At 40.4% G+C, this 25,864-nt stretch overlaps 1 protein-coding gene across 1 annotated transcript; it reads right to left on the reverse strand.

Moving 5' to 3' along the window:
* Nucleotides 1-323: 323 nt before the first annotated feature.
* EDNRB (endothelin receptor type B) lies at nucleotides 324-25,864 on the reverse strand. The gene is made up of 8 exons (XM_082602033.1): nucleotides 25,749-25,864; nucleotides 24,414-24,949; nucleotides 9,365-9,477; nucleotides 9,025-9,229; nucleotides 7,488-7,637; nucleotides 6,952-7,085; nucleotides 5,781-5,889; nucleotides 324-2,926 (listed from the first exon to the last, which is right to left on the reverse strand). The coding sequence occupies exons 2-8, from the start codon at nucleotides 24,897-24,899 to the stop codon at nucleotides 2,792-2,794; spliced, it is 1,332 nt and encodes a 443-aa protein (XP_082458159.1). The 5' UTR covers nucleotides 24,900-24,949; nucleotides 25,749-25,864; the 3' UTR covers nucleotides 324-2,791.

Consider the following 25,864-nt stretch of genomic DNA (forward strand, 5'->3'; position numbering starts at 1 on the left):
TTTCAACTTTCACCTATGGTACAATAATGATTAAACAATGAAATGATCCAAAGGCAGGAAACCAGAGATGGAAAGACACAAGGTGCCATTGGAAACAATCAATCAGATAATCAACCTCGGAAAACTGAATGTATATATATCTGGTTACTCACCACAATAAAACATAATAGAAACTTGGCATTTTAATGTAACAGCTTTCATATTTCCTTGATAATTGTGTGTTTAACATAAATAATGTCCATTTGTAACATTTATATTTCCTTTAAACACTTAATAATAAATTAGTGTTAGTTATTGCCTGCACAGTGAAAAACAAGCTGGTCTTTTTTTAAAGCAATTTAAATTTTTATTGATTTTGTTTACATAACATAGAATTAGCAACTACAGTAGTTGTCACTTTAAGTGACCTCAGAAAAACAAAATATATAATTATTTTACATGGTTATATTACAATTTTATAAAGTTAGCTACAGCATACCCATGCTTTGTTATAAACTGTATTCCTTTGGCCATATGTTGTCAGCTGTCAATACTAACACACACCCACATTAGCAAATATAAAGGAGAAAACAGTATAAAATCGCTTATAAATCTTTTAAGTTTTACATCCATGTTAACATTATTTTTGTCCATTGTTATATTATACAGTGCTTAATGCTAGAAAATACATTTTAAAGTTAAACAGTAGCACCTTTTCCCATATTGATTTTATTTATGCTAAGAAATCATGCTTGTTTCTTACCAACCTTTGTCAGTATGTTAAAATTTTGAATCAAACATTTTTAGAAAAGCTACTGAACACAATTTCATTATAAATAATGCATGTATATGCTATTTGTGTGCAGTTTAAAATTTGGCAAGATGATTACAGACCACAACTCTGACAGGGAGGAGGAAAGGGCATTATGATGCAGATGAGAAACAAAATGAATGGTAATAAAATGAGCTCAAATTTAAATAGGAATAAAAAATATATTAACAAACTGAAAACAGTAGTAACCCAAAGTTAATTTAAAATCCGAAGTTTGAAATGTCTTTCGTGATGACAAGCATCTGAAAAAGTGATTGGGAAGAAATTAATAAATAAGCCTGGGATTTGTAAATAGATTCCACGTGGCATGTGAATTAATTACTGTCCTTTCCTTCTGGCCCCATTATTGGGGTTTTGGTAGCATCACGTTAGATGCTGGCAGAAAACAACATTGCTTGCTTATTCTCAACATGTGGCTGTGGCCTTGGGTTACCAAAAAAAAAAAAAAAAAAAAAAAAAAAAAAAAAACCACACACAAAAAAAACAAAAAACAAGGGTAGAAACTCTGTTATATTTTAAGACAGAGTTAAAGCTCTTGGGCCCAATTTGTTCCTGAAGCCACTGTGAGAACATTGCACTGTTTTGCTGGAACAGAATCAGGACCTTTTGCATTGATGTGACGGGCAGTGACGAACATCAGGCTAAGAAAGGGAATCTGTCCCCATGGGTTTCCTCCCGCCCCATCTCATTTCCTCTGTCTTCCGTTTTCTCTTGTACATACTTTCACACACATCTCATCCAAGTTAACCTGAGGCACTTTGCTGGGGAGATGAAAGAATTAGGCAAGAATGCACAAAGTAAGAGGCTCTTAACAGTCTCAAAAAGCAGATTTGCCTGTAAGTGACAGGAAAGCCCCACATCCAGAATTCTTTTCTATTAGTTATTTACACAAATAATATAAAAATTAGTAATAAGCTTTACAGGTAACTGTTACATTGACTCTAATATCTATGATCTTAAAAATAGTGTTTTAACTATCGTATGATACATTGCCAGAGACCATCTTAACTGCAGCAGGGGTGAGAGAAGATGCTGCTTTCTCCTTTGCCCCATGGACACTGCTCCAGGCAACTCACATTCTGTCCATTATGGGGTTCCTGGCATCTCTCCATCGTAAAGGTATGAATGCTGGGGCCTGCCCTTTGTTTAATCATCTACACGTTGTGTATTGTAGCTAAGTATTTACAGATGACAAAACTAAACACATAGCATTTAAACTACAATAGTGAAAGAAGAAGAATGTTTTAATAATCCTCAAAAAAATGGTAGGTAGTATTTTCTTTGCAGAGTACACGAATAGGAGATTTCAAAGCAGTGTTTTGGGATGGCATTCCAAACCTTCTCTCTCTGCCCCTTTGTGACATTTGATCTTATCTGAATGTAAAGTTGACTATTTTCAAAAACCTCAATCTCTCTGATACTCCCTCCTGATCACTTAAATATGTCTCTAACATCAAAAAAATACACCAGCTGAACTGCTTTCATATGTTGGCTCCAATTATAGTCCAACCAATGGTGTGAGACTATTAATAGAAAAGTTCCTTTAAAAGACTTTTAAAATTTTAAATTGAGTAATTTAAATTTCATTTAAAAATTCTGTTTCGCAGCCACACATTTTTCCTTGGCATCAGATTCACCTTAATTTAAAACATAAACATCTTTAATAGGAATTCTGAGTGAGCTCAGTTTAAACGTAAGTGGTGTATGAATATACCAGAAGTTCTGAAGAGCCACATTGAAGTGCTGAGTGTAAAGGATTAAGTGCTTTCACAATGAGGCTTTCTTAATTCTCATCGCTTTTCTTCTCATGCTGTAAACAGCTCATAAAATGTCATGAGTAAGTCTGAGTGTTAAGAAAATAATCACTCTTACATTTTTACATTGTTCTGTGCAAACACACCGTTGTTTTGTTTTGTTTGGCAGATGCCTCCTTGTTTTAATGATTTCTGTCCAAAGTAAAGAAAATGAATATTCCTTCTTTCAAGATGAGCTGTATTTATTACTGGAACGGAAGTTGTCATATCCGTGATCATTAGCTTTGAACTTTAAGCACGACTGCTTTTCCTCCAAGGACTGCTTTTCTTCAAATGACTGGCACCAGCAGCATAAGCATGACTGTACAAAACAAAGTAACTCGTTATAAGTTTACATCAGTTACACTATCACAACCCTTCCTCCTCTCCAGAATTCTGGCTTTCTTTGCATGATACACAATTCTGCCAATTTCTTTCCATGCCCTCTTATTTTCCCCTTAAAAACATATAATTACATAAGTAGTATATGATAATTCTTTTAAACTAGAAAATACAGAGAAGAAAAAATGTACATCATTAAACTTCCTCATCTTTAATTAAAATTGAAAGAGAAAGCCACTCTTAATTCTTGATATTTACTCTTGATTACTTGAGAAATACTTTTAATATTTGATAAATACAGAACTCAAGACTTTTTCCTATGCAAATGGAAATATTACCACACACATATCTACACATGACTGTATATGTGCATGTTTGTGGAAGTGTGTGTATAATTATGTTAATAAAACTGGACTATACATACTACTCCATGGCCTTGACAGTGACATAAACATCTTCCCATGTCAATAAACTTAATATTACATCACCATTTTTTTCAGCCACGTGTTTAATCTCATGTGACTTTTCAATACTGTTACACAATAAGGTTATAAAGTATATGTGTCTCAGTTGTAGTCATCCAAATTTTTCTTGGATTTTTAAAAATCCTGTTAATTCTGTTTGTTTTCTGAGAATTTATATGTATAAGAAAATGTGAGTTCCATTGCTTTCTATTCTGTAAAATGAGGGACATGATCTGGTGACATTCTCTTCTAGCTCTAAAATCTATGAGTTTATGAGTAAGCAAAGAATTTTATAGACTGCCTTTGATTTTACAAGGAAGCTAAGTTCTCAGTTTTCCAATAATGAACTTCCAGTGGAACCAAGCAGAACCAAGGCACCACACCCTCCAGTACAAAGCCAAGCAGTTAATAATTAGGACAATAGAGCCACAGACTCAGTGTCTGATGCACATTCCCCAGTTGTTTTACAGGTACGGTAACTGTCACCAGAGGGAAAAAGCTAACTCCATGATGACCAGACTGTAACCCTGACATAAGCTGCACCATCCTGAGCAGTACTGAATCTATGGCTAGCACAAGTCCAAGAACGAGCCTGAAGAGAATGGGACTAACATTATTGCTCATAATAATCTGTACCTTGGTGGGCAGCAAAATAATTGTAGCTTGTTCTGCCCGTATATGTAAGCATGCAACTACAATAAAATTGTCAGCAAAGAGATGCTACAGACCCATGTTGACATCTTCCACTCTGAGAATATGAGGTCCCATGTCAGCATGAAGAAGTTACAGAAGATAGACCTTTGCCCCTAATCCCATAGAAATGGAATGGTGTTTGACAGTGGGGAACTGAAAGCAGCTCTTTTGCCCCTTTCCTGTTCCCATTTCTGTTCCCCTCTAACCTCGAAAGAACCTAATTATAGAAATGTGATCACTAAGCAATTGAAACGAATTCCTGACTTATGCTCTCCTGAATGCACACCATGCCTTGTCTAACCTGTTGATTCTCTTCCTAGATAAAAAGAAGTAAGACTAGCTCTCTACCCACACTAGCCCCCCCTAAGCAATCCTGCATGCAGACCACTCCGGCAAGATAACATCTGAAGAGAGAGCCAGCCAGTCTGTCCGCAGGGGAGAGGCAGAACCCAACCTCCTGCCTTGATGATTCATTGAGATTCTTCCCCCTCCATTTTTCCCTTTAAAAACTGTCATGGCTGAGCAGAATCTTTGGTGTTGGTCTCTGAACACGAGTCCACCATCTCCCCAGACTGCTGGCTTTTCTGATTAAAGCACCTTTCTTTTCTACTGACACTTGCCTCTCGAATTATTGGCATATGAGTGGTGAGCAGGTGAATCCGGGTTCTGTTACACCAGGGACAAGTGAATCATTCTCACATAAGGGAAGGGAATATTTTATTTATGTTAGATTGTTGAAGACGTGAATGAATGGATGGATAGATGTTACACACAAATGCAAGCAGGCAAATGAGGAATAATTTCACATATTCCACATCAAGGAGCACTTCTCTGCTATAGAATGAAGGCAGAAAAGTGGAGGTAAAACCTGAATTAAACTGCTTTGTTTGACTAGTTACTGTCACCTCTGTATGAAAAAGAAACTAACTTAGTTATAATCTACAGTGTGCTGCATAGTCCAAAATCTTCCAAAAATGGGAACGGTGCCTTTAATCATGTGTAGCTCTTATTTTATCCTGTGATATTTGTCAGACATCAATGCATGCAATTTGCATTCATTTTCTGTGTAACTCTATGAGTAAACTTGATTGGTGGAGGCAGTAGGGAATGGTTGACTGGGATTTGTAGGCAGAAATCAATTATAGTGATTTATGAGCAAAATTCACATTTAAAAAGAAATGTCTAGGGCTTCCCTGGTGGCGCAGTGGTTAAGAATCCGCCTGTCAAGGCAGGGGACACAGGTTCGAGCCCTGGTCCAGGAAGATCCCACAGGCCGCAGAGCAACTAAGCCCGTGTGCCACAACGACTGAGCCTGTGCTCTAGGGCCCCCGAGCCACAACTACTGAGCTCACGTGCCACAACTACTGAAGCCCGTGTGCCTAGCACCGGTGCTCTGCAACAAGAGAAGCCACTGCAATGAGAAGCTTGCACACCGCAATGAAGAGCAGTCCCCACTCGCCGCAACTAAAGAAAGCCCGTGCGCAGCAACGAAGACCCAACGCAGCCAAAAATTAAATAAATAAATAAATAAATAAATAGGAAATGTCTATCATGTAATACTAGGGGAAACTGCAAAACAATTGACTAGATCTCTTTGGATAGAAATATTAATAGTTTGGAAGGGTTATATTTGATGCCAGATTAAAAAGGGCTTTTGATTTTCGAATACTCTCTTACCTTAAAGCAGTTTTTGAATCTTTTGCTCACCAAATACAGAGCTATTGGGTTAATACAGGAATTCAGGGAGGCCATGTTGATGCCAATGTAGTCCAATACCAACAAAAAGCTGCAAAAAATAATACAAGACATGTCTGTAAAAAAATATGCTGCTATGAACCTATATTCTTTACAGACTTTTGTGTTTTTGTGAACAAAAAAATTAGCCATTTACAATGGTTTTGACTTTATCACTAGTCTTTGCAGATTATGATCTCTGTCTCTGTCTCTGTCTCTCTCATTCTCTGTCCCTGTCATCGCCCCATGCCACCCATGCTCAATTCTCTCGTTTAAAATGAAATCTCGGGACTTCCCTGGTGGTGCAGTGGTTAAGAATCCGCCTGTCAAGGCAGGGGACACGGCTTCGAGCCCTGATCCGGGAAGATCCCATATGCCGCAGAGCAGCTAAGCCCGTGCACCACAACTACTGAGCCTGTGCACCTAGAGCCTGTGCTCTGCAACAAGAAAAGCCACTGCAGTGAGAAGCCCGTGCACTGCAACAAAGAGTAGCCCCTGCTCGCCTCAACTAGAGAAAGCCCGCATGCAGCAACGAAGATCCAACGCAGCCAAAAATAAATAATTAATTAATAATAATTTTTAAAAATGAAATCTCTTTTGGAAACGCTGAGGCTGGATGAAAAGAAAGGATATACAAAGTGCAAAGGAGAATCAGACCTAGTGTTTTCTTTTCTTTTTTTTTTTTTTGCGGTATGCGGGCCTCTGTTGCGGCCTCTCCCGTTGCGGAGCACAGGCTCCGGACGCGCAGGCTCAGCGGCCACGGCTCACGGGCCCAGCCGCGGGGATCTTCCCGGACCGGGGCACAAACCCATGTCCCCTGCAGCTGCAGGCGGACTCTCAACCACTGCGCCACCAGGGAAGCCCAGACCTTATGTTTTCAATTGTGCTACTCACTCATTTGGACAACCCTGGCTCTCCATTCCCAGTGTTCTCCTAAGTCCCTTTACTTCTCCCTTCGAAATAGGAGTAAAGGTAAAAAAAAAAAATGGCCATATTAATTGCTCCCTAAGGATTAGAAAAATGGTACTCTCTCTTCTTGCTAGTGAAAGAAATCAATGGAAAAACTTCTGAATGGCATTTATTTACACAACTATTTCTATTTTACCTTTCTTACCTCAATAGTTCACATCTATTGGGATCATTCCGATCATAAAGAGTGAGCTTCAAAATCCTGCTGAGGTGAAGAGGAAGCCAACACAGGGCAAAGACAAGGACCAGGCAAAATACTGTTTTGGCCACTTCCCGTCTCTGAAATAAAACCACGGTCAGACACTGAATAGATGCCTCATTATAATCACAGTGTTCTCACTTTCCAAACGAAATATTTAATATCGTTTACAAAAAATCAGTGGCATTTGTAAAAATTCAGGACACTGAGCTTTAAACTGAATAGCTAATGTGAATTAGACAGAAAATGATTAGAGACTCATCTTTAAAAAGTAATGGCTCTCTTTACATCTTTTTAGACTATGTAGAATATCTCCAGATAGATAATATGAAAAATATTCTTTGTATATTAAAAAATACCAGCACAAGAAAAAGGAAGTATGCTGTGGTGTATGATAATTTTAGTTTCTTATCACCATGATAATTTTCATATTCATAATCAGGATTGTAATCATGAGTCAGCAAATATTTCTACTTCCTTACCTGCTTTAAGTGATCATTTAAAGCAATTTGCATGCCACTCTTCTTTCTCAACATTTCACAGGTCATCAGGGTATAAAACAATGCAGTGATGGCCAATGGCAAGCAGAAATAGAAACTAAATAGCCACCAATCTTTAGCTGTCTTGTAAAACTATGGGAAAGAGAGAATGTTATACTTAATATTCCTCTGTAAGAAAATCTTACATATCAAATGTTAAATTAAAAAATACTCATCAAGGGGAAATTATCTTCTAAAGTCGATCCATTTTATAAATACTATGTAGAATCTTTCAGGCCACGTCTGCTGAACAAATAATTAAATTAAATGAAACAAACTTTTCCTAAAAAGCATTTCAATTCTCTAAGGAAGTGTGCTATCATTACACATAAAAATGTAAGTAATTGGGCAAAATTTTAAATATTTGGTAATTCAAATATTTTTGTCTTCACATATGCAAGTTATCCCTAAGGAATTCTTTGTGTGAAATACCACATCTGAATGGGTAAAGATATCCTAGTGTTTATGGGAGTTTTTTACTTTTTAACAAGTTTGTTTATGGGAAAAGCAGGTAGGAAGAGGTGTATATTAATCAGTTACCTAAGGGATGTATACATCTAACCTATCAACTAAAAATCAAAGCTGCTTGTAGCATGCCGTTTGTCTTATTCTTTTTCTGCTCTTTTCTTCTTTTCCTTCTTAAAATTGTTGTTCCAGATATGTCTGTGTTGGAGCAGAATTTATGTAATCTGTGCAGTACTTTTCCCATTTTAACTAATAAGAAACAAGAAAACAGCAGTCTCAATTTCACATTAATACCCCTCTTTATTCTTTGTTTACCATGATCTATACATATATTCATAAAGCTTTATCTTGCCTTACGTGTAAAATAAAAAATAATCATTGGTGACATTTGGACCAGCCCCCTTTGCATTAACTCCTCTTAACCCATTCTATTGGGATGAGCCTTTTACACTTAGGATCTATCTTCTGATGACCAGTATTACCATTCTTTTCCTATTTCCTGATTAAAAGCTCTTGAATAAATGGCCAAGATGAAGTTCTTTGCAATGGCAGCTTTCCCTTTAGAGAGAAGACAAGCTTGGTATTCATACCGAGCTTCACGGATTCACATGGATTCCGATCAATCCATCCATACCAGGGCGACTTCTACTTGATCATTCCCTGAGCCACACACTCCTTCTGATGACTGCTGTGCTGCTTCATACAGAATATGTAGTAGCTGCCAGTCCTTATGGGAATTTGAGCAGAAATGCTATAAATTCAAATCGATTCTCTCATGTAAACTTGGTTTATCTGTATTCCTGAGCACCAGGGGATCCTTGGAGAAGTAGTGACCCAGCTTCTTGCAGCCTGGGTCATTAGTCACCGTTAATCCCACTGCCCTAGGACCTACACTCTTAATTCATGCCAAGGAGAGTCATAAATCAGTAGCTTCCCAAGAAGAGGAGATCAGGGAAAAAATAGCTAAATATTTATAAGGCAACAAAAGAAAGGGGGACAAAAGAGTAAAATTTACCTGCATGAAGGCTGTTTTCTGAGTGGGATGGAGCAAACAGATTCTCAGATAACTTCCTTTGTAGTCAGTGGTAATCATGTCAAAACCCACGGCTTCAGGGACAGCCAGGACCACGGAGACCACCCAAATTAAAACAATTTCTACTGCTGTCCATTTTGGAACCCCGATTCCTTTAATTCGACTCCAAGAAGCAACAGCTCGATATCTGAAGAATAAAACATAATCGTTTGCCAAGCTGGCAGAGCCTAGTTTTATTGAATTACACAGTTTATTTTCTAAGTAACATAGCAATCGCTAGGATAGCGGTCAGGATATACCTGGCTTAGATGTATGCTCTTACCTGTCAATACTTAGAGCACATAGACTCAGCACAGTGATTCCCACAGAGGCCTTCTGTATGAAAGGCACCAACTTGCACATCTCAACTCCAAAGGGCCAGTCCTCGGCAAGTAGCTGCATTGAGGAAACATGAAGCTCTGTTAGGGAGATTTTCACAGGGCGCCCTCTGAACTGTATGTATCACTTAGTGGAGACAAATGAACATGTAGAGTTAAAATAACAAATTCCAGTTCTTATTCTTTTTCTCATAGACTACTCCTCTGAAAAGCACTTGCATTTGATATCTGGAACAAGAGAGTGGATTGGGAATAATGAAAGGGCAGCCAGTTCAGGAGAATTAACTATACACAGACAGTAGCTTAGGGTCAAGGTCTCCTCCACTGCAGGGCCAACTGGGGCCAGTTGCTTAAGTTCTCCTTACAAGATTGGGCCTGCAGTGCTGAAAATGCCTCTCATACTGTTATGGAGTCTCAAGTACTCAGCTGGTGGCCAAATTAAAATAAGGTTAACTAAAAATAGGTGACGTGGGACTTCCCTGGTGGTCCAGTGGTTACGACTCCACGCTTCCAGTGCAGGGTTCCATCCCTGGTCGGGGAACTAAGATCTCACATGCCATGTGGCACGGCCAAAAAAAAACCCAAAACAAAACAAATGACAAATGTTTCTTAGCCAGAGAGACTAGACGACTCCTATGGAGAACAGTGTGCGTGTTCATGTTCTTATTCTTCACTCTAGTCAACTTGACTGCTCTGTAACTCAGCACACAGCTCCTTGAACCCAGCAGGCACACTCCTTCACTAGGGCTTCACTGGACGTTCTTCCTTATCCTGGAAGGCTTTTCTCCCACAGATTCACTGGGCTAACTCCTTGACCTCCTTCAGGTCTTACTCAAATCTCATCTTTTCAACATGACCTACACTGACCACACTATTAGGTATAGGAACTGGTCAGGCCTCCCCATCCCCCTCATCCTACTCCACTTCCCGTTTCATCCATAGCACTTATCAACTCCTATTGTATATATTATACCATACTTGTTTGTTTGGTTAAGTTTTGCTGTCTGGAACCCCTAGCCCATCAAACAGAAAAGAACTTCTGCAATTGCCTAGTACACTTCCTGACATACAGCAGATTCTTAAATATTCAGGCCCCTAAAATATATAGGCAGTGGCTATCCAGCCAGCGAAAGACCTAGTTCTTGGTACCATACGTATATTTCCGTTTATCTGACTTCAGACTATGCAACCATCTATTGTTAAACTCAGTGATTTTCTTTTTTAGGACAACTGGGTGTGCCCCACCCTGGTAAATGAATCACTTTAGGTAAACATCTGGGTCGAACGTTCATGAGGTTTTGAAAATAAAGAAAAGTATTTCAAATCTACGTGTCTGTGTGTGTGTTTTAATGTTTTAAAAAATAACCTTCCAAAAGTGAAAACTATTTTGAAACACAATTGAGTCTTTCCGTTCTTTCACTAGTGAAGGTTCTTTGTGGAGTTTGTCATGCTGGGTGATTGTTCTGTAACTAGAGTGGCACCCAAAGCTGAAATGTGTGTTTCAGTACGAATATGACTGGATCTCCAACGTGGAACCAATTTCATTTCTAAGATAGACATGAAAAGTTACACCAACATGTAGAACAAATGTTGGCTTACTTACAGCAAATACGCTTTTTCTAGGGCCTGAAAGCCTGCAAGGCCAGGCAGGCAACAGAAGAGTGGAGGAAGCCAGGTGTAAGAAAGTCATTGGTGTCAGGAAACAATAGGGAACAGAGGGGTCTGGGGTAAATCCTGTCTAAAAGGAGCTGCTGCTAATAAACTTGATGTGATTTTTGCCAAGAGATCCCCAATACAAAAGTATCTTGATTTTTAGCCCAAAATTGGAATTTTTATATGAAATCTAACAATTTATAAAAATTGTCAACTAATTCATATTTAAAAAAAAAACACTGTCATATAACATTGTATTAACAAAATATTTTTATGTGTCAGACCAGCCTCTAACTTGTGACCTCTGGATTAATGAGCTTATAACTCTGCTTGTTCATTCATTCATTCAGCGAACATTTATTGAGTACCTACTATGTGCCATACACCATTCGGAGTACAGAGTGCCTATCAGTGAACAAGGCAAACTCCCTGCTCTCATGGAGCTTACAGTCTAGTGAGGGAGGCAGACACAAAACACATAAATACTTAATATGGTGTCACACAGGCAGTGTCACCATACTGAAAGATTATGGTGGAATTTAGGGAGTTTTCTTGATAGGCTTCTCAGCAAGGTCTCTCTGAAGAGGCAACCTGCAGTAGGGACCTGACTAAAAAATGTAAGCCATGCAAAGAGCATTCTAGGCAGAAGAAAGAGCAAATGCAAAGGCCCTGAGGTCAAAAGAAGCTTAGTGAGAGGAAGGGACAGCAAGAAGGCTCTCAAGGCTGGGGTCGAGTGGTCCCGGCCACGTGTCTAGGAGATGTAGTTGCACAGGGAGGAGTCTGAATGTTTTTTTTTGTTTTTGTTCTTTTTTTGAGGAAATCCATTGCAAGATTTTGAACAGGGAAATGGAAAATGGCATCATCTTATTTATGTTTTTTAAAAGATCACTCTGGGGACTTCCCTGGTGGTCCAGGGAATCAGCCTTCCAATGCAGAGAATGCAGGTTCAATCCCTGGTCGGGGGACTAAGATCCCACGTGCCGTGGGGCAGCTAAGACCGGCACACTGCATCTACAGAGCTCGCGTGCTTTGGAGCCTGCATACCACAGCTAGAGAAGCCAGCGTGCCGCAACTAAGACCTGCGCAGCCAAATAAACAAATTAATTAATTAATTAATTAAAAAATATAAAAAGATCACTCTGGAAGCTCAATGTAGACTAGAATGTAGAGTCAAGAAAGGAAGCTTTGATGAGAGATTGTGGGCTGAAACTTGTGGTGCCCTGGGGCTGAAAAGAATGGGTTATAGACTGGATATGCATTGAAAGCAGAGCTAGCAGGACTTTTTGATGGGTTGGATATAAGATATGAGACTCAGGAAACTCAAGGAGGTTGATCATGTGAATGGTGGAGACATTGGCTGAAATGGGGAAGAGCCAGGGTCCTGCAAGTCTGAACTAGCTATGAACTCAAGGTGCTTTAAAAGACTTGCCAATTACCCTTGGAAACATAATAAAAAGATTCCAAACAGTTAAAAGAACCCTGCCAGACCCAGTTTGGTACAAACTATCCAGGTAATATTCTGTCTAATCATTCTGATTGCCTTTATATGTATTGGGGTGGGGGGTGGGAAGCAAAACTAACACATATATGGTACTTACAAGGGACTAGGCGCTACTCTAAGCCCTTTACACATGGTATATCATTGAGTTCCCAAAGCAATCCTATGAGGTAGTGTTACTATTACCCTCATTTTATAGGTAAAAAAACTTAGGGGCACTTAGAAGTTTATTAACTTGCTGTGTTGATTTTAAATATGCCCACAAATTCTTTGATACTCCTCCCTTCAAAAGGTGAAGCCTCATTTTCCTCCCCTTGAACACAGGTTGGACCTAATGATTTGCTTTTAGTGAATAGAATGTGGTGGGTGTGATGATGTGTGACATCTGAGACTAGTTCATAGAAGGCATTATGGCTTCCTCGTTGCTCTCTCTTGGATCACTCATTCTGGGGGAGTTGTCGTGTCAGGAGAAGACTCAAGCACCCCTATGAAGACTCCAACAGGTGACAAGGAACTGAGGCCACCTAAAAACAGCTGGCACTAATTTGCCAAGTGTGTGAATGAAAAGATCCTCCAGCCTCAGGCAAACCTTCTGATGACTGCTGCCCCACCAACATCTTGACCCTCATGAGAGACCCTGAGCCAGAACCACCAGCTAAGCAGCTCCTGAATTCCTGACCCACAGATAGAGTGTCAGGCAATAAATGCTATTCTTCAAGTTGCTAAGTTTGGGGGTAATTCACTACTCGGCATTAGATAACTAACATATTTGTCCTTGGTCACTCACTTAAGTAAGTAATAGATCCACATTTGAACCCACGTGGTCTGATTCTAGAATCTATAATGTTTTGAAGAAGCTGATCTTAGATGAAACGTGTTTAGAATTAAATCAATATTAGTATTTTAAAGCCCATAACTATGTGTCAAACAATGGTAAAGTATCTAGATGTAGAGTAAAATTTTCTTCTAACCCCCCTGCTATTTTATTCATCTACTGTCCAAATATTCAGATAGTGTCAAGTGTTTTCTTGTCTTCAAAGATTTCCAAATATGCAAATATTAGTATCACATAGGTACAGCCATCAGATGAATCAAGATGAATGAGGGTCCGGTCACTGAAGAGAGAGAAGTCTGGCCAATGAAAATGAGCTCTGCACTGAATCCAGGCCCTGTTTTGAGGTTACTATTGTTTTTGGCTCAGCCTAGAAATTGGATGATTGCTCTTCATACCAGTGGGAGGCCTGCAGCCCAACCTCTGACCCAAGTTATCACAGAGGACAGGGAAACACAAACTGAAAATTGTAGCAATTCTCTTCAAGTTCAACACAGATAGTCAGAAACCTAATCACAACTGAGAGATTACAGTTTTCTAATCCACCCTTCTGAAGGGAAAGAGACTGAAAAAAAACTCTTCATCATTTCAACTCAGACCTGAATGCTGCCAGCCCTGAGAGGCCACAGAAGGTGGGGGGACGGAGTGCCCACTTCTATTATTTTGTAGTCAGTCAGAAGGATGACTTTGGCAACCTCTGCTTCTCTGATCAGAAGGCTTTGTGGGGACACCAAGAAGCCTGATACCCTGTGACAGAGACCACGCCTACTGCTGATGCTCATCTCTGTCTGAATGGCCTCCAGCCTCAATGCCTTGGTAATTTAGGGCTTGGAGCTTATTTAAAATGCAAAAGATGTCAACCTCTTGTTTAATAATAAACAAAGCTCTGGGTAGGGGAAAAGCTGTGAACTTAAAAAAAAAAAAAAATCACTCTCAACCAAGATGCCATCTTTAAAATTTGGTGAAAGAATGTTCTTAGACATTTTTATAATTCCTGGAAATTAACTGTTTCACTATTTCTTGACAAAAATAATGACATCCAACATCTATAATTTGAAGTCCAACAATACAGCTTTCTTCTTGGTAGAGGAAATTGATTCTCCTTTATTGCAAGAGGAAGCAACTCTAACTTTAAACCCAGCAATAATACATTCTTATTCCTTATTTGCAGTTTTCCCCATTCAATTAGATAATTTAAGGGCACGATCTAAATACTGAAGACAAATCATGCATGTAATCAAATCTCTCTGATCGCAAAAAGAATGTTAGAATTCCATATTGTTTCTAGGTCCCTGCCACGTGAATTAAACTTTTTGTTTCTGCGATACGCGGGTCTCTCACTGTCGTGGCCTCTCTCGTTGCTGAGCACAGGCTCCGGACGCGCAGGCTCAGCGGCCATGGCTCACGGGCCCAGCTGCTCCGTGGCATGTGGGATCTTCCCGGACCGGGGCACGAACCCGTGTCCCCTGCATCGGCAGGCGGACTCTAAACCACTGCGCCACCAGGGAAGCCCTAAATTTTCAGGTCCTGTTTAAAGCTAAGTTTGAATATATATTACCTACCATTTATCAAATATGAGCCAGTCAGAAAATACTCCCATAACAGATACTGGTTTTCACACGGTGATGGCTCATCCAAGGAAGAGTTTTTGTTAGTGTTGGTCCTAGGAGCAATGTGGTGTCCATTTGACAAACGATAGCCGGTCCTCATGCTGGCCCCTTTCGCCTAAGGCTTCTACTGCTTCCCTAGCACATTTCTTTTGTATGAGTAAAGTAAACACAAATAAATAAATAAACACTAGATTGAAAAAAGACTTGGTCATACTGACTACAGGGTTTCTACACAAGGATGGCCATGATTTCATAACTTTATGTTGAAACAGCTGTTTGAGAAAGGAAAAAGTCAATAGAATCCAAAAAATTATTTTATATCATATTTAAAAATTATTTTTATATTAAATATATATTATATAATATTTTTAAAAACTTCTAAAAGGATAAATAACATGAACAGAAAATAAATATCCTTTCTGTAAAAGTATGATTAAGTGAGTCTTACAAAATCTCTCCAACTGGGGGATTTAGGTTTTTCAATTCTTTTTGCAATTAAAAATTACATTCTAGAGAAATTAAATGGAGAAAATCCTATTAATACACACCACTCTTAATGCCCAAAGGCATCTCGCCCCGTAGAGCCAGGAAATGCCAAAGTTAACCATCTTGCACTAACAAATGTTCAACTGCCTCATTAACCATATATACCATTTTTCTTTCCTATTTTTTTTTAAATTAACAGTATACACTGAGCTTTAACTGTTTCTTTGTTTCAGAATATTCTACAACATTTTTAGTGCCTAGCACAGTGCCTGGCACACAGTGACCGCTCATTAAATGTTGTTGAATAACAGTGAATGAATGAGTTCATGGACGAATAAACGAATTTGATCATAAGGCAAAAACCTTGTGATAAAACTTTTGTCATGAACTTTTCATTTCTCATATTTGAAACAATTTCTTTAGAGAATTGGGATGACTATGCATTTTATATATTGATTGATTTTTGTATTGTCTAGTCCATGCCCTCCTCCCTTCCAGATGATCAGGTCTTGACACATAGAGCCAGGGCCTCTGGGGTGGAGGCGTTGGCTCTTCTCTTGGACTTCTGCCTTCCAAGCAGGCTGGAAAAGGTGGAAAGCAAAATTCCTCCCCTCCCCTCTCTCCCCTACTCAAACCTATCAGGGAAATGACTTTAAAAAAAATGAACCTACTGTTTCTCACTATCTGATGGGATTCAGTGAGGTGCTTTAGTTGTAAATTTGGTGGAGATGGACTCAGGAAGCATAGAGACACTGTAAGAGATGGTCATTTCAGAAGGTAGGTGAGCAACACATTAAAAATGACAACTAGGGTTGCTTTGCTGGATTGCTGTCTGTTCCATATCGTGATGAACTGTGAACATTTCTTTCAAATGACTGGCATTATAGAAAAGTTTTTACAGTCAGAGTCAAAAGAAGGAAATAATGGAGTGGTTGTGTTTCACAAGTTTGGGGAAGGGTGTATTCTTCTGCTTTTATCTCTGTTTCCTGTAGCAGATAAGAGTTTTTCTGCAATTGAACTGGCGTCTTAATAAGATAGTACACCCTCATTCAAGGATTTCCCATGTCGGATCTCCCTTTCTTTTTTCTTATTCAAACATACAGTGAGAATTTAAGCTGCTGGTCAAGTGCATAGAAAATATTTTCTTGACATACGTTGCACCCGTGCCCTTGGGGATGAATGTCAGTTACCGGTTGCATCCTGGGTCCATTAAAATGCACTTAATCACTTAAAGATTAGGCCATGTGGGTTAGAATAAGTGGGTGAGGAATAATGTCAGCTTATCCCCCAGGGGTACCATTTAAATACCACAATATGAACAGTGCCCCCTGGAGTTGTGCAAGGCAGAGGCCCTGTCCTAGGAATCTGTTGTGTGCACACTGGCAAAGAGAGGGCTTTCCACTGCTCTGGAAAGATTCCTATCACTTGCTGAACTAGAAGAATGACTCCATTAAAATGAATTAAGTTTCTGGAAACAAAATCTTTAAGAGAAGCAAAGAGATAGAATAAAGATAAAAAATAAATATGTCTTAGAGAAACTTAAGTTCACCTTAAATATATATCCTTTTGTTATAGTGAAATTTATTTCCAAGTCTGTAACAGGCCAATAAATAAATGGATTGCTACTCTCCTATTACCTGAACTTAAAAACTTATCCACAGTTTGTGCTTAAAACCTTTCATTGACATGTCACATATTTTGAAAAGATTCAACTAAGAGCATTAAGACATGCTATTCACAAACCTAGCTTTATGGTCAGATTCACTTAGCTGAGCTGGATCTTCTAAGATCACTGTGACACCTGAAGAAACTAAAGAATTATAACCTGATGGCCTCATGGCTCAGAAAGTGACTCTCAAACTTAAAGAATTCAACAAATCTTATTAAGTATTTTCATGTCTTACTTAAATCTAATTCTATCCAGAGAATGGCTTATGGGATAAGCTATGGTGAGAAAGCGTTTGATTACCACGGAATTCAAAAGCCCATTAATATAATTTGAAAACACTGTGTGAGGAGGAAGAAGATATGTACAAAGTAAACGTCCAGAGAATAGGCTTCCTCCTTTCTGGAAACCATGATGAAGCTAAGGAGGAGAGAAATAGAGAGGGGATGCGAGTTAGGAGGTGTGAATATGGCTGGGGGACTCAGCGACAGAACACTGCTTGATAAATGCTTCTGTCAACTTTGCTAATACACTTCTGACTCAAGAACAGTCCTCTTTCTCTCTCTCTTCTACCATCCCAGTTTAGCCGTTTTCTTGTTCCTTTACATTTTCACCAGAGGATCTATAGGGAAAGAGAAATAATAAGTCTCTAAAGTAAAAGCACCGGAAAGGAAAAAAGTCTGAAATTAGAGAAGTTGCCGGCTAAGGTACATCCATACACCATGCTCAGCTATCTCCCAAACATAACCATCCTCTTCTTAACTTTGCAAAGTCCTGAAAGAGAATGTTTCACATCATAAATTACCTCTAGAATCTTATTTCAGCTCAGGCTTTATCTGTCAACACCCCTGAGAGCACTTAATCATTGATTAGCGTTTGGCATGTTTCTGTAAAAATCATCAACTATAGCATATTAGCCATACCTTATATGGTTTTCTTTGGAAAATGAAGACCCTGGCTCCCTGGCCTTGAAACAACATGGTCTTGGCTGTGTCATCCTCTTGTACAACTATGGAAATGCCTTCAATCTTGAACGATTCATTTAAAATGAGCAAAGAAAAAAATGTAAAGCCTTTGATAGATAAGCCTTACCACATTGAAAGAAACATTGCCTTGACATTTTAAGAGCCTTGGATTTATGGAGTGACTGAGTGGCAGATCAAAGGCAAACACAGGAAGCACCCTAGAGTTAACCTGGGGAACATTTCATTGCTCAAGGCCAAGAGTTTGCCCACCATTTTGTCATAGGCATCCACAGCCAACATGTGAAGCAGTGAATCAGAAATAGGAAGTCTTGAGTTTCTGGGCTATTTGACATCTGCTATTGACCTATTATTCTGTTATGGCCAATATCCTCATACATATAGAAAAAAGAACAAAATTTCCCTCCCTTTTTTTGGACAGTTATAAAAATATGAGTATAGGGTCTCCCTGGTGGCGCAGTGGTTGAGAGTCCGCCTGCCAATGCAGGGGATACGGGTTCGTGCCCCGGTCTGGGAGGATCCCATATGCCGCGGAGCGGCTGGGCCCGTGAGCCATGGCCGCTGGGCCTGCGCATCCGGAGCCTGTGCTCCGCAACGGGAGAGGCCACAACAGTGAGAGGCCCGCATACCGCAAAAAGAAAAAAAAAAAAAATATGAGTATAACATCTTTTGTCGACAAGCATTTGCCTGGAATTGATTGTTGCAGGCACTATGCTATGTGGGTGTTGGGGGGTTAGCTTTATTTATTAATTGACTCAAGGTCATTCAAAGCTAATAGTCTTACTCTTTATTAACACTTTTAAAATGTTAATACTTCAAATGTGCTTAATTAACACGCCTTAAAAACTTTGTTGCTTTAAATAAATGAACCTCAAAGGTATCTAAGTTCTGTTTTGGGTACAAAATGCTTCTGCTAATAAGATGTCTCTAGACATCACAAAAATGTCACTAAAATATCTCAGTTGCTTAACTGGAAATATGCACAGTGTTATTATCTTGGGCAAAATTAGACTCCCCTACCCAATGATACCTTTACTTCTTCTATTGCTCTATATGCATAAACTGCATTTACTAATCAGAAAAGTATAACTTCGAAAGTTAAATTTGCTGGTCCTTCATTCACTTTTACTTCTAACTATGAAATTAGTTAATTATATGCAGACTTTTTAAGTACTAGAAGTAGTCTAAGTCTGGATAGTGAGAAAGGTGATTTTGTTCAGAAAGACAGCTTTGATTGTGTTACAAGCAGGAATGTCTGACTACGTGACAAGGTCACTTCGCTCCAAACTCACTTGAGGGTTCAGTGAAGCAATTCCCATTTTGACATACCAGCGTTTTAATGTTACACATACCCCACCTTAAGTAGTTAAACATTAAAGGTCAGTAGTTTTGCTTCTCAGAGCTATGAAGGCAGCCTCTTTGACGCTAATAGTAGCCTACGAAGTCTTAACAAGAAAACCATCTAGAGGCACTCCAGCGGGTCACCAACTCAATTTTTAGAAAGCTCTCCATCACCACTAGACATCTGATTATACTTGGATCCTTATCAGTGTCTGCCCATGTAGATATCTGTCATCAGTTTCCAAGGAGATTTGTTTTCAAACTCAATTTGCTTACACATAAAGGAAGCTATATTTATGTTATTTATTATATTTATATTACATTATATTTATGTTAACTATATATCTATTGAGTCAGTTATTCCATGCAAATATAGTACAAAGAGAGTGACTTGTTATAATTTAAAAACTCATTGTTTGCTCAAGCATTTTTAACTTCTTAAGATGTTAAGAGAAGTTAAAGAAATTTTAACTTCAACCTGCAATCAAGGCTTGTTAAAAATCACTGCTAAACTAAACCAAGCCATACCAACTAACCAACCAACCACCACCAGCAACATAAAAAAATTCACAGCATCTACAAGTGTACCCAGCTCTTCCTATACAGCTTTGACATTGGTGCTACTCCAACTTACTCTAGGCTCCTATAGGCAACAAATGTCTAGATTATTCCATTCATTTTAGTCTACACAGGAATGGCACAATAAGTAGCTTGTGAATAAGGAGATATTCATCCTCACATCAGATGCTTAAACACTGGTTTGGGGGTCAGGTACATACATGGACCATGTAAATACTGGCATAGTGACCCATGTATGTATTAAAGATAGACATTGATACATATATATGTATATGGAGATGTTACATAAAATAGTGATTCAAACTAAGAGTACAACAATAATTTTGGGCTACAGTATGGCAATACCTATCAAATTACAAATGCACATATCCTTTGATTCAATCATTCTAATTCTAGAAATTTACCCTTCAGATATAGTCACACATGTGTGCAAAGCCATATGGACAAAGATGTTATTTGTAGTCATGTTTATAATGGCAAAAGCTGAAAAAAAAACCCTCCAAATTTCCATTCTTATTCACACACACACACTCACACACATTCTAATGACATTTATTACTGGCTTACTTTGTGCCAGGCACTGCGACCAATGATTTTCACCTATGTACTTATGCATCTATACATTCTTCATAACATTTAATATATTTATATATGCATATGTATACATATATATTTTTAAACATCCTCTTTGGATGCTTGCTTTTTCATTTTTCATCTGGATGCTCTTATGTCATGCAGTGACAGCCCTAGTGTGCGCTGCTGAGAAGGAGAAATGAGGCTTTTATTTCCAGCAGGTTCTTATGATTATCTGAAGCTCTTTTAGAGCTTCGATTTGCTGTCTCCCACAACATCGATCTATCAGGATTGCCTCCTTGACACAGGAGCCCTGGTGAAAAGACTGTCTAGAAGTTTCCAGAGAAACAGTTCCCTGAGGGAGTCAAAGCAGAGTAGACACATTCCCTGGGGTTTCTCAGCCCTCACAGCAGCCTCTTCCTGTGAAGTCCCATCCCATTCTACAGCCGCATCAAGGAACATGGCTTCCAGCCAGATCTATGACATTTTGTGGTTTGTCAACTTTACTGAACTCTAGATTTACTGAAGTCCAGATTAATGTAATAGATTCACGTTGATGTTTCTGGGCCTGTGGGTAAACCAACAGAGGAGCTGCGGGATTCTATGAACCCTCAGAAACTGTGAATGTACATTATAGTATCTATTAATTATAATGTATATATAAATTATCTATTTATAAATTAATTATATATAACATATAAGATGGATAATTAACTGGATTCTCAAGAGAATAATAACATCCCACAAAAACAAAATTAGAAATCGCTAGTTTAGAGATTCAAGTCCCCCACTTTAGGATAAATTTAAATGGCACTCATAATTCACTTCAATTGCTTTGTATGAAATATAATACTTGACTACTCTGAAATTATAAATGCATTTTTTTAACTGATATGGTGTCATAATTATTTAAGGGAAAATGGCTTTTAACTAGCCCTAGATTAGGTGTTTTTGTAAATAAAGCCTTTAGAATAACAAACAGTGATATTATCAATATTATATATTCATTACAGATCATCTGAAGGGGATTTCAGGAGATAGAAATCTTCAGATGACTCAAATTAAAACTGAAAATGCTTACCAAGTATCCTACTATGTAGTAGTGTGTCCCATAATTGCAGCACTGCACTCAAATGAGGTCCTAACAATACTCCAGGTTGGATAAGGGCAATCTATGCTCAGCTCATGCTGTGCAGGGGGCCAGGAGGACCACGGGTTCTAGGGCCAGAAGGCCTGGGTTCAAGCCCTAGTTTCATCACTTTCTAGTGGTGTGACATCGACCTTCAAGTGGTGTGACATCGAGCAATTTACTTCTTTACCTCTCCAAAATGTAGTTTCCCCATAAAACAGGGGTGATAACAATACTTCTTCCATAGGGTTTGTTGCAGTGATTTAATGAACTAAACCAAGTACTGAGTACATAATAAATGGTAGCCATTATTGTTATATTATATCTCAAGTGACACATATTTATGCACAATATAAAAATAAACCAAAAGCCACTATGTAGGATTCACTGATGGCAAACCTAGTGATGGGACCTAATTCTATGTGGTGGATTTGTTCATGACCAAAAAGGATGATTACATGGTCAGATTTGTAATGACTCAGTTTGTTTATTTCAGAAATAGAAACACAGCTTTAACAGACTGAATGGTTTTAGGCAAAACGTTGTAACTTCCTAGGGAAATCATAAACGAATTTGAAAGGAAAGGAAAAGCTGTGTGTCCTTTGGGAGTAGGATATTCTCTGGCTTATCGAATGTAATAATTTAGCCAGACAGAGAAAGTAAGATGGTCCTGGAAGAGCTGATTTACACCTGATCTGGAGGCAAAATGCCCTCAATCCAACCTTCCATACAGCACTTCATCTGCTGGCTGACTTAGGAGGGTTTCTAAATGGGCTGACCATGTGGGGTTCCCTGGGACCTTCCTAAACAATCTTTCACAAAACGCTGTGCAAGCCTAGCAAAACTAGATGTAATCTCCCTTTTCAGAAGGATCTTATCACTTATTTAAAATTTCTCACAACACCTTGTACTCTAAAATTTCTCAAGTCAGTTTTGAGGAATTGAATTGAAATTCTCCTGCCACATTGGAATGGTAAGACTTAGTCTGTAGGACTCCTAAAATGGGTTCCTTCTGGCCCTAATGGAGCTGTGACTGCATTTAAGGGACCCATTTCAGCCTGTGCTTCTCCCAGGAAACCCTCAGAGTTCACAAGAGCTGGTAGTCATGCAGGAATTTAGGATTTCATCTATTAATCCCTCATTTCTGGGAGTGTTGCCTTCTAGGACCTGGATCCTAATCCAAATCCTGTCTCTAAACCTCAGAAGTCTCTAGAATTCCTTAATGTATGCCTTGTTGGATTAGGATTTCCAGAGATTCATAAAAGGCAATTTAAAGGCATGCCATCTGGTGACTTCTCCTGCCACAAAGATCAAAGTATCTCCCACAGTCCTTTCCTAAACCAACATGCCTTTTCTTTCCCTTGTACTGAGCCCAGGACTAGCTTTAGGCAAATCCCCAAAGTACATTCCCAATCCCTTACACTTTTGGTTCTGTTTTTATGCGTGACTTCCTATTGCTGGTTACGATGGGCAAGCAGAGTTTTACAAATTTGCATCGCCCTTTAAAATTTTCCAGCTCTTTCATTCAGGCTACTTTTCTTAACACCACAAAACCCCAGTTAGTGGGCACTAGAAACTTTATTGTAGAGTTGAGGACGCTGAGGCCCAGAGATGTTGGGAAGTGTCCAGAGTTTCAAAGCGGGAGTCAAAGAGCGTAGGGGTTTGCGTCCTGCCTTAGCTCTTCAAGCCCGTTCCCTCTGATGCCTGCAGTAATCACATAATGCTGTTAGCTACTGAAACTGTTAGAGACTTTATGTTCAGTGTCCTCGGTCTTGTCCACAAAGTCATTGATGGGGTGCAGTTTGTGCTTTGGAACCTGACAGATGGAGCCTGATTCTCCTCACCTCCATCACTTACTCACTGTGAGACCTTGAACATCCTATCATCTGTTAAATGGAGTAATGTCTACGCATGGGTTGTCAAAAGGAGTAAAAGAAAGTAACACATCTATCCCAGCGCCTGGCCCGTCGTAGGCATTCAGTAAAGGGTAGGTACAGTATGGTCATTCACAGCAGGTGAACTGTGTTTTCCTACTGTCCTGTCTGGGTCTCTTTCTTTTAGGCCATTTGTCTCCTAAAAACCTATTCGAGCCCCTCTACTGTTAGGGTCCTTTAAGAAAATGCTTCCCAAGGTTAGTATGCATTTGAATCACCTAGGTATTTTAAGATGCAGATTCTGATTTAATAAGCCTGGGTTGGGCTTGCAGTTCTAACAAGTTCTCAGGTGATAACAATCCTGCCAGTCCATGAACCATCCGTTTCTGAGTAGAGAGAATGTACCTTGTGAGCTGGATTTAGGGACAAGGTCCTTCAGGACCAGTGGTTCTCAAACCTTACGTGCAGGGCTTGTTAACATACAAACTACTGTGCTTCACCCAGAGTTTCTGGATGAGTAGGTTTGAGGTGGGGCTATAAGATGTCATTTCTAACAAGTTTCCAAGTTATGTTTATGCTGCGGCTCTGGGGACTATGCTTTTTCCAGGCTTAGCAGCGGGCTACTGAAACCAGAAGGCTATTTGGTTCCAGTGATTACTGACTTCTAGGAAGGGCTGGATCTTCGTGACTAAGCTTCCTGCAAAGGCTCTGGCATCTCCCCCTTGCTAACGGTGTGCCCTCCCATCGCGATATTAGCAGGCACCCTTTACCTTGTAGACATTGATGGGGATATCAATGGCGATGTGCAGCAGGTCTCCCAGGGCCAGGCTGGCTATCAAGATATTAGGGCCGTTTCGCATGCACTTGTTCTTGTAAATGATTCTCAGCAGTGTGGAGTTTCCGATGATGCCCAGCACGAACACTAGGCAGGACACCACCGTGTTGATGTACTTGAAAGTCTCCTTGATTTCGATGGGTCTTTCGCACGGGGGCGGGGGGAGGGTGCGCGGTGGGGTTCCCGCCAGTCTCCCTCCTTTCGGCATCTGCGGAGATGCGGACGACCGCTGCACGCTGGCGTTGGACCCCCGGGGCCAGGAGGTCTTAGTTGGGGGCGCCATGATCTCTCCGGCCCCCAGAAGTGGCGGAGTGGCCCCGGCCGGCGGGAATCCCCTCTCTTCAGCCTGGACCCCCACCACGCCGCAGGCAAGGATCAGCGCCAGCAGGGCGCGTCCGCACAGGCTGGGCAGCGGCTGCATGCTGCTGCCTGCTCCAGGGGGAGTCGGGTGGCCACTCTTCAGCTTTCAGTCTGGAGATCAGCAAGGGAAGGAAGACGGGACACCCGGGTCAGCTACCCCAGCCACGCCCCTGCCAGCGGCTAGCGCAGAGCGCAGCCGCGCCCGCATCATCCGCGCGCAAAAGTAACTCAAGTTTGCGCGCCAGCTGTAGGCGGGGGACTCTGGCGCGTGTGACCCGCCCGAGCCCGTCTCCTGCCCTTCCAGAGCCAGCTTTCGCTGGTTTTTCTCCCCTGCGTTTCCCGAGGGGGGTAAATGACTCGCAGTGGGGTGGGGTATTCTGGAAGGGGTGTGACAGGGAGGAAAGGATGGGTGTCTAGAGCAAAGCTCTGAGCTCCTGTTGTGCCCAGAGGGAGACGTGTGTGTTCGTTCTGGCTAAGGGCGCGTGGGGACGGGGGAAATCAAGGCACCTAGAGGCCAAGGGATGTGCCAGTCTCTGCATTGGACTTCTCAGGAACCCGGATACCCTGTGTCTGGACGCCAAGACTCCTTCCTCCCCGCGGGTGAAAGCAGCTACTTCCCGGCTGCCTGCGCTCGGGCTCCCCCGGACCCCCCACGAGTGTGCCGGCTGACTCGGAAAATCTCTGGGACATCTCAGTTCTGATTGGGAGAGTATCTGCATTAACGCGGAAGCTTCTGTGCCCTCCAAGTGGCTTCAAACACTCACGCGCTCTCCTTCGTTCCAACCCCATTGTAATTCGCTGTATCCATACATTAAAAAAAAAAAAAATCCCCAAACAAGTAATCCAAGCTGAAGCCCCAGGATAAGGTTCAATCTCTGATTTTAATTCAACACCAAGCCAGAACTTTTACCTCGCGGACCGGACGCGCCAGGCGCAGAGGGACCAGCGGGGACCTCCTTCCCGGGACGCACTTGGCTCGCAGCTGGGTTCCAGGCTGCCCTGGAGCAGAGCGCGCCTCCCTTCAGC

The sequence above is a fragment of the Mesoplodon mirus genome, assembly GCF_964341445.2.
Source record: "Mesoplodon mirus genome assembly, chromosome: 17".
Lineage (NCBI taxonomy): Eukaryota > Metazoa > Chordata > Mammalia > Artiodactyla > Ziphiidae > Mesoplodon > Mesoplodon mirus.